General features: G+C 47.2%; 2 protein-coding genes across 3 annotated transcripts in view; one reads left to right on the top strand and one right to left on the bottom strand.

Annotated features, from left to right (window-relative positions):
* The window catches only part of plod3 (procollagen-lysine, 2-oxoglutarate 5-dioxygenase 3), a 102,055-nt gene extending 100,783 nt beyond the window's left edge, over window positions 1–1,272 (top strand). The window contains exon 18 of the mRNA XM_045214496.1: window positions 46–1,272. Within this exon, the coding sequence (XP_045070431.1) occupies window positions 46–201 (156 nt within the window). The 3' untranslated portion in view covers window positions 202–1,272. The remainder of the gene's footprint in view (window positions 1–45) is intronic.
* Window positions 1,273–11,173: 9,901 nt separating this feature from the next.
* LOC121557777 (sodium/potassium-transporting ATPase subunit beta-2) overlaps window positions 11,174–15,717 on the bottom strand; it is a 48,836-nt gene continuing 44,292 nt past the window's right edge. For both annotated transcript variants that reach the window (XM_045214493.1, XM_041871250.2), the window contains 2 exons: window positions 14,904–14,999; window positions 11,174–11,420 (listed from right to left, as the gene is read on the bottom strand). In XM_045214493.1, the coding sequence (XP_045070428.1) occupies window positions 11,250–11,420; window positions 14,904–14,999 (267 nt within the window). In that variant the 3' untranslated portion in view covers window positions 11,174–11,249. The remainder of the gene's footprint in view (window positions 11,421–14,903; window positions 15,000–15,717) is intronic.

The raw sequence follows: 15,717 nt of genomic DNA, 5'->3' as shown, positions 1-15,717 counted from the left end.
TCTGGTACAACACTTTGAATGTAACATGGTGTGTTTGTGTTTCAGGGTGGAGGGTGTCGGTTCCTTCGGTATAACTGTAATGTTGAAGCACCTCGTAAAGGATGGTCCTTCATGCACCCAGGCAGACTGACTCACTACCACGAGGGCCTGCCTACAACCAGCGGGACTAGATACATCATGGTTTCCTTTGTTGACCCCTAAACCCTGACCTCTAACCCCTAACCCCACCACCCAGGTGACTAGATGCATTATGGCATCCTTCATAGACCCATAGACACAGGTGGCGTCTGCGTCTGTCTGTCACATAGCAGATGGGTCCTCTTGTTGCCGTAGTAACACAAACCACTGAGTTTCATACCAACTAGTTGAGCGACTTTAATCATGATCAGATCAGGCCTGACTAATCAACTGCAGAGAGGTCGGAGTCTGATGAAACCTATCTCACCATGCTGCCTTTGAAATGTACATGTACATTTTAGTCATTTAGCAGACGCTCTTATCCAGAGCGACTTACAGTTAGTGCATTCATCTGTAGATAGCTAGGTGGGACAACCACATATCACAGGCATAGAAAGTACATTCTTTCTTCAATAAAATGTTTCCTCGTTTTTCCTCGACCCCTGACCTCTGTAGCTAGCTGTGTCTATTTAATGGCAGGCTGATGTGGATGTCAGGGTACAGCGTTGCTATAGTAACCAGACGCTCCCTGTGATTGGAGGAAAGATGATTGACACTCCCCTAAGAGAGGAAACTGAAAGTTCTGATAGAAATACCATGAATAGATCATCTGAGCTGTTCTACATGATAGAAAAATGCAAATCAATAGATCTAGTTCTATAATACCATGACTGAGTAGCGCGGCGCTGTCTGTTCTACATGATCTGTGTCTATGCGGTTGTCTTAAAGGTAATGTTGTATAGTTTTATATTTCAGAAACCAACACTCCCTTCAGAGGTTTGTCAGAAACATGTGGTGTATTATCATAGATAATGTTGTGTTTTAGTGTTTTAAACTACTGCTTCAGACTGGTGTTTTATTTTAATGGTATATTTGATGGTTTGAATTGTATTTTCTATTCTAGTGTTCTTGTCCCGTTAGTAATCAAAGTGTACCTGTCCCCCCCCGACGTGCTTCTAGTACCTGTCCCCCCCGATGTGCTTCTAGTACCTGTCCCCCCAACGTGTTTCTATCAAGCTTTGTACAAAGTGCCCTAAATTATTTGTTATGATTGAGAAATAAAGTTTCACATTTTAATAAATAATTAGATCTATATGTTTGTCTGTTAGCGTGCTGTCTTTGTTTGTGTGATTATTTGGTTTAAAGAGTTCAGCAGTTAGCCACTAGATGGCATATCATAAAGTGTGCAGTACCCGGTTGACCACCAGGTGTCGCTCCTGTTCTCTGCAGATCAGAGATTGACGTCATAAGCCCATTGATGTCACACACTCAGTAAAAATGCAAGATACACACAATCACACATGATACGCCCTGTCTCACAAACTGACTGATTTAATACTATTTTCATTCTCTCTCCTCCCTCCCTCTCTCCCTCTCTGCCTCTTTCTCCTCCCTCCCTCTCTGCCTCTTTCTCCTCCCTCTCTCCCTCTTTCTCCTCCCTCTCTCCCTCTTTCTCATCTCTCAGTAGTCTGTCTGTTTTTGTCCGAGGGGAGGAATAAAGTTTTCCAGTTTGAATGGTGGCTGACAGAATATGCCCCTTCCACAGCAGCCATATTGGGGAGGCCAATGTCAATTTCCCAATGTCACTAAGGCCATTGTGTGTGTGTGAGACCGCTGAACTGGATTACATTGAATGGGATTATAGCTCCGGGATTACAGTTACACCCCCCCTTCCCTCTTTCACTCCTTTTATTCGTATCTCCTCTAGTCTGTTAGTTCATACTGTCCCTCTATCTTTGTGTCTGACCTCCCCCCCCTCTCTATAACCCCCCTTTCCCTCCTCCATCTTTCTCTTTCTCTCTGTTCTCTCTTTTCACTCGTATTTTCTCTCTCCCTCTCTCTCTTCTCATCTCTTTCTCTCTCTCTGTTCTCTCATCTCTATTTTCTCTCTAATCTCTCTCCCAGCACTTACAGAGACAAACCTTTAAACACAAAATCATTTTATTTCTTGTTTTTACAACAATATTCTCTAGAAGGTTCCAAAGGATCCACATGGAATGTCTGAGGCAATAACAGATGATGTCATTATGATGTCATTATTAACCACATCTAGTTTGTATCTGCTGAATGTTGCACAGAAATGGAACTGGGAACAAATTAAAATAAAATGACCTTACTAAGACGGAGGGATGGAGACAGGCTGGGCTCTGATTGGTCAGACAGCCCAAACCAGGAAGTGGAATCACTGTTAAAATGGATGGGATTGGTCTAGAGATTAAAGGGGCATGACCAACAGTAAGACGACAGGCTCACATGTGGCACAACAGTGTGTGGTGAAGTTAGGGCGAGACCCCGGCCTCATGCTGTGGTTGCCGTGGTAACTTGTTTTGTTCTAAACCTGCCACTGTGCTGATGACAAACAAATAAACAAACACAAATAAACGAGTGGAGAAACAGAATAAAAAATAAATAACAACAAAATAATATCACAACAATATTACCCCAGGATTACCCCAATATTACCCCAGGATCGCCCCAATATTACCACAGGATCGCCCCAATATTACCCCAGGATCGCCCCAATATTACCCCAGGATCGCCCCAATATCACCCCAATATTACCCCAATATCACCCCAGGATCGCCCCAATATTACCCCAATATCACCCCAGGATCGCCCCAATATTACCCCAGGATCGCCCCAATATCACCCCAGGATCGCCCCAATATCACCCCAATATTACCCCTGGATCACCCCAATATCACCCCAGGATCGCCCCAATATTACCCCAGGATCGCCCCAATATTACCCCAGGATCGCCCCAATATTACCCCAGGATCGCCCCAATATTACCCCAGGATCGCCCCAATATTACCCCAATATCACAACAATATTACCCCAGGATCACCCCAATATTACCCCAATATCACAACAATATTACCCCAGGATCGCCCCAATATTACCCCAGGATCGCCCCAATATTACCCCAATATCACCCCAATATTACCCCAGGATCGCCCCAATATTACCCCAGGATCGCCCCAATATTACCCCAATATCACAACAATATTACCCCAATATCACCCCAATATTACCCCAGGATTGCCCCAATATCACCCCAATATTACCCCAATATCACAACAATATTACCCCAATATCACCCCAGGATCACCCCAATATTACCCCAGGATCGCCCCAATATTACCCCAATATTACCCCAGGATCACCCCAATATTACCCCAGGATCGCCCCAATATTACCCCAGGATCGCCCCAGGATCACCCCAATATTACCCCAATATCACCCCAATATTACCCCAATATCACACCAGGATCACCCCAATATTACCCCAGGATCACACCAGGATCACCCCAATATTACCCCAGGATCGCCCCAATATATCATCCACTTCCCTTAAAGTATTCAAACGCACCACAGGTATTCAAACTGACCTAGCAACTAGCGATATGGCTTACAGCTAGCTATCCAGGACCTAGGGGCTAACAGCTAGCTATCCAGGACCTAGGGGCTAACAGCTAGCTATCCAGGACCTAGGGGCTAACAGCTAGCTATCCAGGACCTAGGGGTTAATAGCTAGCTATCCAGGACCAAGGGGCTAACAGCTAGCTATCCAGGACCTAGGGGCTAACAGCTAGCTATCCAGGACCTAGGGGCTAACAGCTAGCTATCCAGGACCTAGGGGCTAACAGCTAGCTATCCAGGACCAAGGGGCTAACAGCTAGCTATCCAGGACCAAGGGGCTAACAGCTAGCTATCCAGGACCAAGGGGCTAACAGCTAGCTATCCAGGACCTAGGGGCTAACAGCTAGCTATCCAGGACCTAGTGGCTAACAGCTAGCTATCCAGGACCTAGGGGCTAACAGCTAGCTATCCAGGACCTATACGACCTAGTAACCTAGCGGTACAGCTAACAGCTAGCTGGTTAACCAGGTCCTAGCGGTATGGCTAACAGAGCAGCTCTACCACAACAAACTGAACAGGAGATAAAACACTAACTAACATTACTAAAGTCTGTCTGTTAGCCAGCCGCCTCTGTCTCTACTCTACATTACTGTCTTAACCTCTAACCTTTACTGTCTTAACCTCTAACCTTTACCCTTTACTCTGACCTGTCACTACTTAACTCTTTAAATTAATCTTACAGCGTTGGCAAATTCATAGGTATCAAATCATCATGCCATCTTTTATTTTAAATCTCAAATCCTCTGTGTCTAAAGCATCTACAAGAAAATATATATTTACAATAAGTCACCCACTCCCTGATATATGTCATATATATGGTTGATATATGGTTGAAGAAAGTTGGATTCTCTGATTGAATGGACTGAAAACAACAACAAAAATATCATTGACTTGGTTCCTCTGTGTGGCTTGTGTGTGTGGCTTGTGTGTGTGTGTGGCTTGTGTGTGTGTGTGTGTGTGTGTGTGGCTTGTGTGCGTGTGTGGCTTGTGTGCGTGTGTGGCTTGTGTGTGTGTGTGGCTTGTGTCTGTGTGTGTGTGTGGCTTGTGTCTGTGTGTGTGTGGCTTGTGTCTGTGTGTGTGTGTGTGGCTTGTGTGTGTGTGTGGCTTGTGTCTGTGTGTGTGTGGCTTGTGTCTGTTTGTGTGTGTGTGTGGCTTGTGTCTGTGTGTGTGGCTTGTGTCTGTGTGTGTGTGTGTGTCTGTGTGTGTCTGTGTGTGTCTGTGTGTGTGGGTTGTGTCTGTGTGTCTGTGTGTGTCTGTGTGTGTGGCTTGTGTCTGTGTGTGTGTGTGTGTGTGTGTGTGTGTGGCTTGTGTGTGTGGGCGCAGTAGAAGGCTTTCGTTTCAGGTAAAGGAGACATCCATTTCAAAAGTATAAATTAAATTAAGACAAAAAATAAAATAAAAATAGTTTGATAAATTACGTCCCTAAGAACCTTAGAGGGAAGAGGAGGAGGAAAAATAGGAAAAGAAAAGCAGAATTCTTAGAAGATATAGAGATTGAGAGAGAAAGAGGGAGAGAGTGGGAAAATGAGGAGAGGGGGAGGAGTGAGGAGATGAGGATTACAGACTAACAGATTAGAGCGAGGGAGAGATACAGAGAGAGAAAGAGAGAGGAAGAGATACAGAGAGAGAAAGAGAGAGGAAGAGATACAGAGAGAGAAGGAGAGAGGGAGAGATACAGACAGAGAAAGGGAGAGATACAGAGAGAGAAAGCGAGAGGGAGATATACAGAGAGAGAAAGAGAGAGGGAGAGATACAGACAGAGAAGGAGAGAGGGAGAGATACAGACAGAGAAGGAGAGAGGGAGAGATACAGACAGAGAAAGTGTAACGATCCCGGCAGTCTGAGTCGGGTCCTGTCTGGTGACTAGTTTTTCCTGTTCGTGATCTCCAGTTTCCCGAGGGTTCGGGAACGCTCCGGGGAGCTCTCTTGTTTTCCGCACCTGCATCCCATCAGCAATCTGCACACCTGGTCCTGATCATCACCCTTCTTAGGCTCTGGCCGAACATCCAGTTCCTGCCGGATCGTTAGCCATGAACAGTATGTTTGTCAGCGTATCAGCCTTTGAGTTCTAGCGTTAGTTTTGTTGTTTTGCACCTTGTTGATTTGCTGTGTACTCACCTCCGTTTTGTTCTGTCTGCAGTCTCTCACCCGGAACCTTCACCCAACCTCTGCCTGATGGTCGGCGGCTGCCGAGCCATTTCTGGACCTACCACTGCACCCTCAACAACCCATCCACGCCACCCGCTCTGTCCCTGGATTATTCAGCCTCACTCGGGAGTCACTTAAATAAACACTCACCTTTGTCTCAAAGTACCTTGTCCTGGTCTGCTTCTGGGTTCTGGCGTAGTAAACCGTGACAGAACGATCCGGCCAGTAATGAACCCAGCGGACCTGGACTCTGTTCGCCATGCCATTACCCATCAGGAGAAGATGTTGGGCCATCATAGCACGGTACTACAGGAGATCGCGTTGTCAGTTCGGAACCTTTCTACCGGTCTGACGGAGGTCCAGAACCAACGCAAAGTTCCGGTGGAGGATCCACTACCGGTTTCACCCATCTCGCCTGCCGCTTCTGGAGCTGTGTCCTTCCGTGAGCCCGAGGTTCCGACGCCGGATAGATATGAGGGGGAGCTGGGAAGATGCCGTTCCTTCCTTATGCAGTGTGGATTAGTGTTCGATCTACAGCCCTACTCTTATGCCACAGACAAGGCTAGGATAGCCTTTGTGATTGCGTTGCTGCGTGGTCGAGCGCTGGAGTGGGCTTCAGCCGTTTGGGAACGACAAGACCCCTGCATGGCTTCATACCAGGGGTTCACGGCCGAGATGAGGAAGCTCTTCGACCATTCCGTCCGAGGGAGGGACGCAGCTAGGCGCCTGTTTTCGCTTCACCAAGGAACTCGCAGCGTGGCCGACTTCGTGATCGAGTTCAAGACGTTGGCTGTGGAGAGTGGGTGGAACGAGGAGTCTCTGCAAGCGGCCTTTTACCAGGGTCTGTCGGAGCAGCTCAAGGATGAGTTGATCTCCTATCCGGAGCCTAGTGACCTGGACAGCTTGGTAGCCTTGTCTATTCGGGTGGATAATCGAGTCCGAGAGCGAAGGAGGGAGAAGCAATGGGGTCCGTCCAATCGATCAGCTTCTCAGTTCCCAGTCGGGTCGGGTGGTGGACCAGAACACGTCGATCATTCTCCACCACAATGGATTAGTGGAGAGGTCCTCTCTCCCGATTCTGAACCCATGCAAGTGGGGCGGCACGGGTTAACCAAGGAGGAGCGTCAACATAGACGTCAGACCAACTGCTGCCTCTACTGTGGTAGCTCGGGACATTACATCTCCACTTGTTCCCGGCGGTCGTCAAACTGCCCGGCTCGCTAAAGTTGGGAGGACTTTTAGCGAGCCAGTTTCAACCTCTCAGTACCTCTGTCAGACCCCGTTTCCCGGCTACCCTTGTGAACAGGAATCAGAGCTTAGCGCTTAACGCTTTTATCGATTCAGGTGCCGATGGAAGCTTTCTTGATGCCGAGTTGGTGGAACAGCTGGGGCTTTCCAAGGAGCAATTGCCGGAAGCCATTGAAGCGACCACTCTGAACGGCAGTAGTCTGGCACGTATCACGATGAGGACTGAACCGGTTAAGATGCGGTTGTCGGGGAATCACTCTGAGATGATTTCATTCTTCATTCTGCCGTCTTCCCATGTTCCTCTGGTCCTTGGATACCCCTGGCTGAAGGAACACAATCCCACGTTCGATTGGGTGACGGGCAAGGTAACGAGTTGGAGCCTTGATTGTCATGCTAACTGTCTCAAGACTGCCTGCCCCCATTCGGTTCCCAGTCAGGTGATTGAGGCTAAACCCCCCAGATTTGTCCCTGGTTCCCGAGACATATCACGATTTGGGGAAGTTTTCAGTAAGCAGAAGGCTCTGTCACTCCCTCCCCCACCGACCATATGATTGTGCCATCAACCTGGTCCCTGGAGCTGTCTACCCCAAGGGAAGGTTATACAGTATCTCCCGACCTGAACGTGAGGCGTTGGAGACCTACATCAAGGAGTCCCTAGCTGCTGGTCTCGTTCGTCCCTCGTCATCACCCCTGGGGGCAGGATTCTTCTTTGTGGGTAAGAAGGATGGCTCTCTTCGACCATGTATTGATTATCGGGGGTTGAATGACATCACGGTCAAGAACAAGTATCCCCTGCCCTTGATGAGTTCTGCCTTCGACTCCTTACAGGGTGCTACGGTGTTCACCAAGCTAGACCTACGCAATGCGTATCACCTGGTCCGGATCAGAGAGGGGGACGAGTGGTTGACGGGGTTCAATACACCGATGGGTCACTTCGAGTATCAGGTGATGCCGTTTTGACTGACCAATGCTCCAGCGGTATTCCAGAGTATGGTGAACGACGTCCTGAGAGATATGATCGGTCTCTTTGTGTTTGTTTACCTGGATGACATTCTGATCTTCTCGAAGGAACCTTCCGACCACGTCCAGCATGTCCGGCAGGTTCTGCAGCGATTGTTGGAGAATCGCCTGTTCGTGAAGGCCAAGAAGTGCGAGTTTCACGCCCACACGACATCCTTTCTCGGGTACATCATCTCCAGGGGAGAGATTAGGATGGACCAGGAGAAGGTTAGAGCGGTTCTGGAATGGGCCCAGCCCGGTACGAGATTGCAGCTCCAGAGATTTTTGGGGTTTGCGAATTTCTACCGCAGATTCATCCGGGATTACAGCCGTGTGGCCGCTCCGTTAACTGCCTTGACTTCCAGTATCAGGACCTTCAAGTGGAATCCGGAGGCGGATCGAGCGTTTCTGGATTTGAAGAGGCGATTCACCAACGCACCGATTCTCTCTCAACCGGACACGGCCCGTCAGTTCGTCGTTGAAGTGGACGCGTCTGATGTGGGAGTTGGCGCCATCCTGTCGCAGCGATGCTCCACGGACAGTAAACTCCATCCCTGCGCCTACTACTCTCGTCGCCTTTCGCCTGCGGAGAGGAATTACGATGTGGGTAACCGGGAGCTTCTCGCGGTGAAACTTGCCTTGGAGGAGTGGCGCCACTGGTTGGAGGGGGCGGAGCAACCGTTTATTGTCTGGACTGACCACAAGAATCTTGCTTACGTGCAATCGGCTAAACGTCTCAACTCCCGGCCAGGCCAGGTGGGCGTTGTTTTTCGGACGATTCAAGTTTTCCCTGACGTTCCGACCTGGATCTAAGAACGGCAAGGCGGACGCCTTGTCCCGGATGTTCTCCAAGACGGAGGAGAGTGGGTCCAAGACCGAGACAATTCTCCCCCGGAACTGCGTCGTGGGAGCAGTTATGTGGAAGATTGAGGAGGAGGTGCTGGCGGCCCTTCGGACTCAGCCCGGTCCCGGTAACGGTCCACCCGGTCGGTTGTTTGTGCCTGAGTCGGTTCGTCCTGCTGTCCTCCAATGGTCCCACGCCAGCAAGATGGCTTGTCACCCTGGCGTGGCTCGGACAATGGCGTTTCTTCGCAGACGCTTTTTGGTGGCCTGCCATGGCCGAGGATACTCGGGGTTTTGTTGCTGCCTGTCCAGTGTGTGCGCAGAATAAGAGTACCAATCGGCCCAGCTCTGGACTACTTCACCCCCTTCCTATTCCCCGGCGACCATGGTCGCATCTGGCCCTGGACTTCGTCACTGGGTTGCCCGCTTCTGAGGGGAACACGGTCGTTCTGACTATCGTGGACAGATTCAGCAAGTTCGCCCACTTTGTGCCAATTGCCAAGCTTCCCTCTGCCTCGGAGACGTCCGAGATCCTGGTTAGGGAGGTTTTCAGGGTCCACGGTTTGCCCAGTGATATCGTTTCCGACCGTGGCCCTCAGTTTACCTCTGCTGTCTGGAAGTCCTTCTGTTTGGCCATTGGAGCTACAGTCAGTCTCACATCTGGTTTTCACCCCCAATCCAATGGTCAGGCGGAGAGAGCCAACCAGAAGATGGAATCCACGCTACGCTGTCTGGTCTCTTCCAACCCCACCTCCTGGGTTTCTCAGTTGCCGTGGGTTGAGTATGCCCACAATACTCTCCCTACATCTGCCACTGGGATGTCTCCCTTCCAGTGCCTGTATGGCTACCAACCTCCCCTGTTCCCTTCTCAGGAGAAGGAGCTCTCAGTGCCTTCGGTTCAGGCCCATATTCGTCGTTGCCACCGGACCTGGCATCGGGCCAGAAAGGCACTCCTTAGAGTTTCGGACCGGTATCAGCTCCAGGCGAATCGTCGCCGGATCCCCGCTCCCACCTATACCATCGGAGATAGGGTTTGGTTGGCCACACGGGATCTTCCGTTACGGACTGAGTCTAGGAAGTTGTTACCGAGTTCATTGGTCCGTTTGTGGTGGAGAAGGTGATCAATCCAGTGGCAGTTCGACTCAAACTACCGAGGACGCTCAGAGTCCATCCCACCTTTCATGTCTCCTGCCTCAAGCCTGTCTTCCTCAGTCCTCTGTTGCCTCCTCCGCCTCCTCCTCCTCCTCCTCGGATGATCGGAGGTGGTCCTGCCTACACGGTGCGTCGCATCATGGATTCCAGACGGCGGGGCCGGGGTTTCCAGTATCTCGTGGACTGGGAGGGGTATGGCCCTGAAGAGAGGAGTTGGATTCCGCGGCGACAGGTTCTAGATGCTGACCTCATCAGTGACTTCTACCGCCTCCATCCTGGCGCTCCGGGAGTCCGCCCGGTGGCGTTCGTCCGGAGGGGGTACTGTAACGATCCCGGCAGTCTGAGTCGGGTCCTGTCTGGTGACTAGTTTTTCCTGTTCGTGATCTCCAGTTTCCCGAGGGTTCGGGAACGCTCCGGGGAGCTCTCTTGTTTTCCGCACCTGCATCCCATCAGCAATCTGCACACCTGGTCCTGATCATCACCCTTCTTAGGCTCTGGCCGAACATCCAGTTCCTGCCGGATCGTTAGCCATGAACAGTATGTTTGTCAGCGTATCAGCCTTTGAGTTCTAGCGTTAGTTTTGTTGTTTTGCACCTTGTTGATTTGCTGTGTACTCACCTCCGTTTTGTTCTGTCTGCAGTCTCTCACCCGGAACCTTCACCCAACCTCTGCCTGATGGTCGGCGGCTGCCGAGCCATTTCTGGACCTACCACTGCACCCTCAACAACCCATCCACGCCACCCGCTCTGTCCCTGGATTATTCAGCCTCACTCGGGAGTCACTTAAATAAACACTCACCTTTGTCTCAAAGTACCTTGTCCTGGTCTGCTTCTGGGTTCTGGCGTAGTAAACCGTGACAGAAAGGGAGAGATACAGAGAGAGAAAGCGAGAGGGAGATATACAGAGAGAGAAAGGGAGAGATACAGAAAGAGAAAGGGAGAGATACAGACAGAGAAAGGGAGGGATACAGACAGAGAGAGGGAGATATACAGAAAGAGAAAGGGAGAGATACAGAAAGAGAGAGGGAGAGATACAGATGAAGAATGTAGCGAAAAAAGAAATCGACAAGGAGACACATTGGACCTCCTTTCCTCCTCTCATCCTTCCCTCTCCTCCAGGTCTCTCCATTTCCAGGGGGTCTGATATGGTCCTTCATATGGCAGTAATATGTGTGTGTGTGTGTGTGTGTGTGTGTGTGTGTGTGTGTGTGTGTGTGTGTGTGTGTGTGTGTGTGTGTATAGTGTTTAGTGCTTAGTGCTCTAGTTTTTAGGTGAGGTGATTCGGAGTTTGAAAGAGACACGTCCAGCAAACTTGTCTCTCTCTCCACCAGTCTTCAGTGTGTTGGAGTTGATCTTACACTCAACATTCACATCTGTATTCAGAGAGATGTTGAGGAACTTCACTGCTACCAGGGGCTGGGAGTAGTTCAGCTAGATCCACACACAGAGAGAGAGAGAAACACAGAGAGAGCGAAACAGAGAGAAACACAGAGAGAAACAGAGAGAAACACAGAGAGAAAGAGAGAAACACAGAAAGAGAAACAGAGAGACACAGAGAGAGCGAGAGAGAGAGAGAGAGAGAAACACAGAGAGAGAGAGAGAGAGAAAATAGTTAGCAAAGGCACGTGCCCCCCTCAGATTTTTAAATATTTTAAATAAATATTATATACACTACCGTTATATATGTTATCTATATAACCCTGTATATTATATATGTTCACCCTATATATTATATATGTTAACACTATATAACCCTCTATATTATATACACTACCGTTCAAATGTTTGGGGTCACTTAGAAATGTCCTTGTTTTCCATGAAAACATACATGAAATGAGTTTGAATAGGAAATATAGCAAAATGCATAGGAAATGTAGTCATTGACAAGGTAAAAAATAATGATTTTTAATAGAAATAATAATTGTGTCCTTCAAACTTTGCTTTCGTCAAAGAATCCTCCATTTGCAGCAATTACAGCCTTGCAGACCTTTGTGAATTTGTTGAGGTAATCTGAAGAGATTTCACCCCATGCTTCCTGAAGCACCTCCCACAAGTTGGATTGGCTTGATGGGCACTTCTTACGTACCATACGGTCAAGCTGCTCCCACAATTGCTCAATAGGGTTGAGATCCGGTGACCGTGCTGGCCACTCCATTATAGACAGAATACCAGCTGACTGCTTCTTCCCTAAATAGTTATTGCTTAGTTTGGAGCTGTGCTTTGGATCATTGTCCTGTTGTAGGAGGAAATTGGCTCCAATCAAGCGCCGTCCACAGGGTATGGCATGGCGTGGCAAAATGGAGTGATAGCCTTCCTTCTTCAAGATCCCTTTTACCCTGTACATATCTCCCACTTTACCACCACCAAAGCACCCCCAGACCATCACATTGCCTCCACCATGCTTAACAGATGGCATCAAGCACTCCTCCAGCATCTTTTCATTTGGTCTGCGTCTCACAAATGTTCTTCTTTGTGATCCGGACACCTCAAACTTCGGTTCGTCTGTCCATAACACTTTTTTCCAATCTTCCTCTGTCCAGTGTCTGTGTTCTTTTGCCCATCTTAATCTTTTCTTTTTATTGGCCAGTCTGAGATATGGCTTTTTCTTTGCAACTCTGCCTAGAAGGTCAGCATCCCGGAGTCGCCTCTTCACTGTTGACGTTGAGACTGGTGTTTTGCGGGTACTATTTAATGAAGCTGCCAGTTGAGGACCTGTGAGGCGTCCGTTTTCCAGACTAAACACTCTAAAGTATTTGTCCTATTGCTCAGTTGTGCACCGAGGCCTCCCACTCCTCTTTCTATTCTGGTTAGAGCCAGTTTGCGCTGTTCTGTGAAGGGAGTAGTATACAGCGTTGTACGAGATCTTCCGTTTCTTGGCAATTTCTCGCATGGAATAGCCTTAATTTCTCAGAACAAGAATAGACTGACAAGTTTCAGAAGAAAGTGTTATTTTAATGGACAATATTAATTTTTTGGGGAAAACAAGGACATTTCTAATTGACCCCAAACTTTTGAACGGTAGTGTATATTTAAATAATATACAGTACCATTCAAAAGTTTGGACACACCTACTCATTCAAGGGTTTTTCTTTATTTTTTTTACTATTTTCTACATTGTAGAATAATAGTGAAGACATCAAAACTATGAAATAACACATATGGAATCATGTAGTACCCAAAAAAGTGTTAAACAAATCAAAATATATTTTATATTTGAGATTCTTCAAATAGGTACCCTTCGCCTTGATGACAGCTTTGCACACTCTTGGCATTCTCTCAACCAGCTTCGTGAGGTAGTCCCCTGGAATGCATTTCAATTAACAGGTGTGCCTTCTTAAAAGTTAATTTGTGGAATTTCTTTCCTCCTTAATGCGTTTGAGCCAATCAGTTGTGTTGTGACAAGGTAGGGGGGTATACAGAAGATAACCCTATTTGGTAAAAGACCAAGTCCATATTATGGCAAGAACAGCTCAAATAAGCAAAGAGAAACGACAGTCCATTATTACTTTAAGACATGAAGGTCAGTCAATACAGAACATTTCAAGAACTTTGAACGTTTCTTCATGTGCAGTCGCAAAAACCATCAATGCTTTGATGAAACTGGCTCTCATAAGGACCGCCACAGGAATGGAAGACCCAGAGTTACCTCTGCTACAGAGGATAAGTTCATTAGAGTTACCAGCCTCAGAAATTGTAGCCCAAATAAATGCTTCAGAGTTCAAGTCACAGACACATCTCAACATCAACTGTTCAGAGGGGACTGTGTGAATCAGGCCTTCATGGTCTAATTGCTGCAAAGAAACCACTACTAAAGGACACCAATAAGAAGATGAGACTTGCTTGGGCTAAGAAACACGAGCAATGGACATTAGACCGGTGGAAATTTGTCCTTTTGGTCTGGAGTCCAAATTTGAAATGTTTGGTTCCAACCGCCATTTCTTTGTGAGACGCGGTGTGGGTGAACGGATGATCTCCGCATGTGTAGTTCCCACCGTAAAGCAAGGAGGAGGAGGTGTTATGGTGTGGGGGTGCTTTTCTGGTGACACTGTGATTTATTTAGAATTCAAGGCCCACTTAACCAGCATGGCTACCACAGCATTCTGCAGCGATACGCCATCCCATCTGGTTTGGGCTTAGTGGGACTATCATTTGTTTTTCAACAGGACAATGACCCAACACACCTCCAGGCTGTGTAAGGGCTATTTTACCAAGAAGGAGAGTGATGGAGTGCTGCATCAGATGACCTGGCCTCCACAATCCCCCGACCTCAACCCAATTGAGATGGTTTGGGATGAGTCGGACCGCAGAATGAAGGAAAAGCAGCCAACAAGTGCTCAGCATATGTGGGAATTCCTTCAAGACTGTTGGAAAAGCATTCCAGGTAAAGCTGGTTGAGAGAATGCCAAGAGTGTGCAAAGCTGTCATCAAGGCAAAGGGTGGTTATTTGAAGAATCTCAAATATAAAATATATTTTGATTTGTTAAACACTTTTTTGGTTACTACATGATTCCATATGTGTTATTTCATAGTTTTGATGTCTTCACTATTATTCTACAATGTAGAAAATAGTAAAAATTATGAAAAACCCTTGAATAAGTAGTGTATATATTTATAATTCTTAAAGAATCAATGTACATCATTAATTTAAATGACAATTGAACCGATAAAGAGGTATATTTAGATAACCGATGCAGAAAACTAGACATAGAATTATGGCCCTAGCAGGAAAAAGCTGTTTCAGGTGTTTGACACATTCTACATTCTCCAACTTCCACCCTACCCAACCCCCCACAACTCATGGGGGCATGACACCACTGGTAAAGGAGTGTGTGACAGTGTGTTGTGTGTACTGGTAAAGGGGTGTGTGTTGTGTTGTGTGTACTGGTAAAGGGGTGTGTGTTGTGTTGTGTGTACCTGGGCCTTCTTGCCGTAGTAGGGGAAGTACATGAGGTTAAAGGTTCCGTTGGGAGGGTAGTAGGCTAGCTCTCCAATCGCATCACTGTCTTCTTTCTGTAGACACAGAGAGTCAGCTTTCTATTGATCATCCATCTATCTATCCATCCATCCATCCATCCATCCATCCATCTATCTATCTATCTATCTATCTATCTATCTATCTATCTATCTATCTATCTATCTATCTATCTATCTATCTATCTATCTATCTATCTATCTATCTATCTATCTATCTATCTATCTATCTATCTATCTATCTATCTATCTATCTATCTATCTATCTATCTATCTATCTATCTATCTATCTATCTATCTATCTATCTATCTATCAGATATCTATCTATCTATCAGATATCTATCCATCTACAGTGCCTTCAGAAAGTATTCATACCCCTTGACTCCTTTTGTTGTGTTACAGCCTAATTTCAAAATGGATTACATTGTATTCAGGATTTAAATTAATTCCTTTGCCACATTTTTTAAAGTATTATTTTAGCGCCTTGTTGCAAACAGGATGCATGTTTTGGAATATTTATATTCTGTACAGGCTTCCTTCTTTTCACTCTGTCAATTAGGTTTGTATTGTGGAGTTACTAGAATATTGTTGATCCATCCAACGTTTCTCCTATCACAGCCAATCAACTCTGTAACTGTTTTAAAGCCACCATTGGCCTCATGGTGAAATCCCTGAGTGGTTTCCTTCCTCTTCGGCAACTGAGTTAGGAAGGACGCCTGTATCTGTGTAGTGACTGGGTGTATTGATACACCATCC

The sequence above is a fragment of the Coregonus clupeaformis genome, unplaced genomic scaffold (assembly GCF_020615455.1).
Source record: "Coregonus clupeaformis isolate EN_2021a unplaced genomic scaffold, ASM2061545v1 scaf0269, whole genome shotgun sequence".
In the NCBI taxonomy this organism is placed as follows: Eukaryota; Metazoa; Chordata; class Actinopteri; order Salmoniformes; family Salmonidae; genus Coregonus; species Coregonus clupeaformis.
This window is presented reverse-complemented; position numbering and strand designations above follow the sequence as displayed.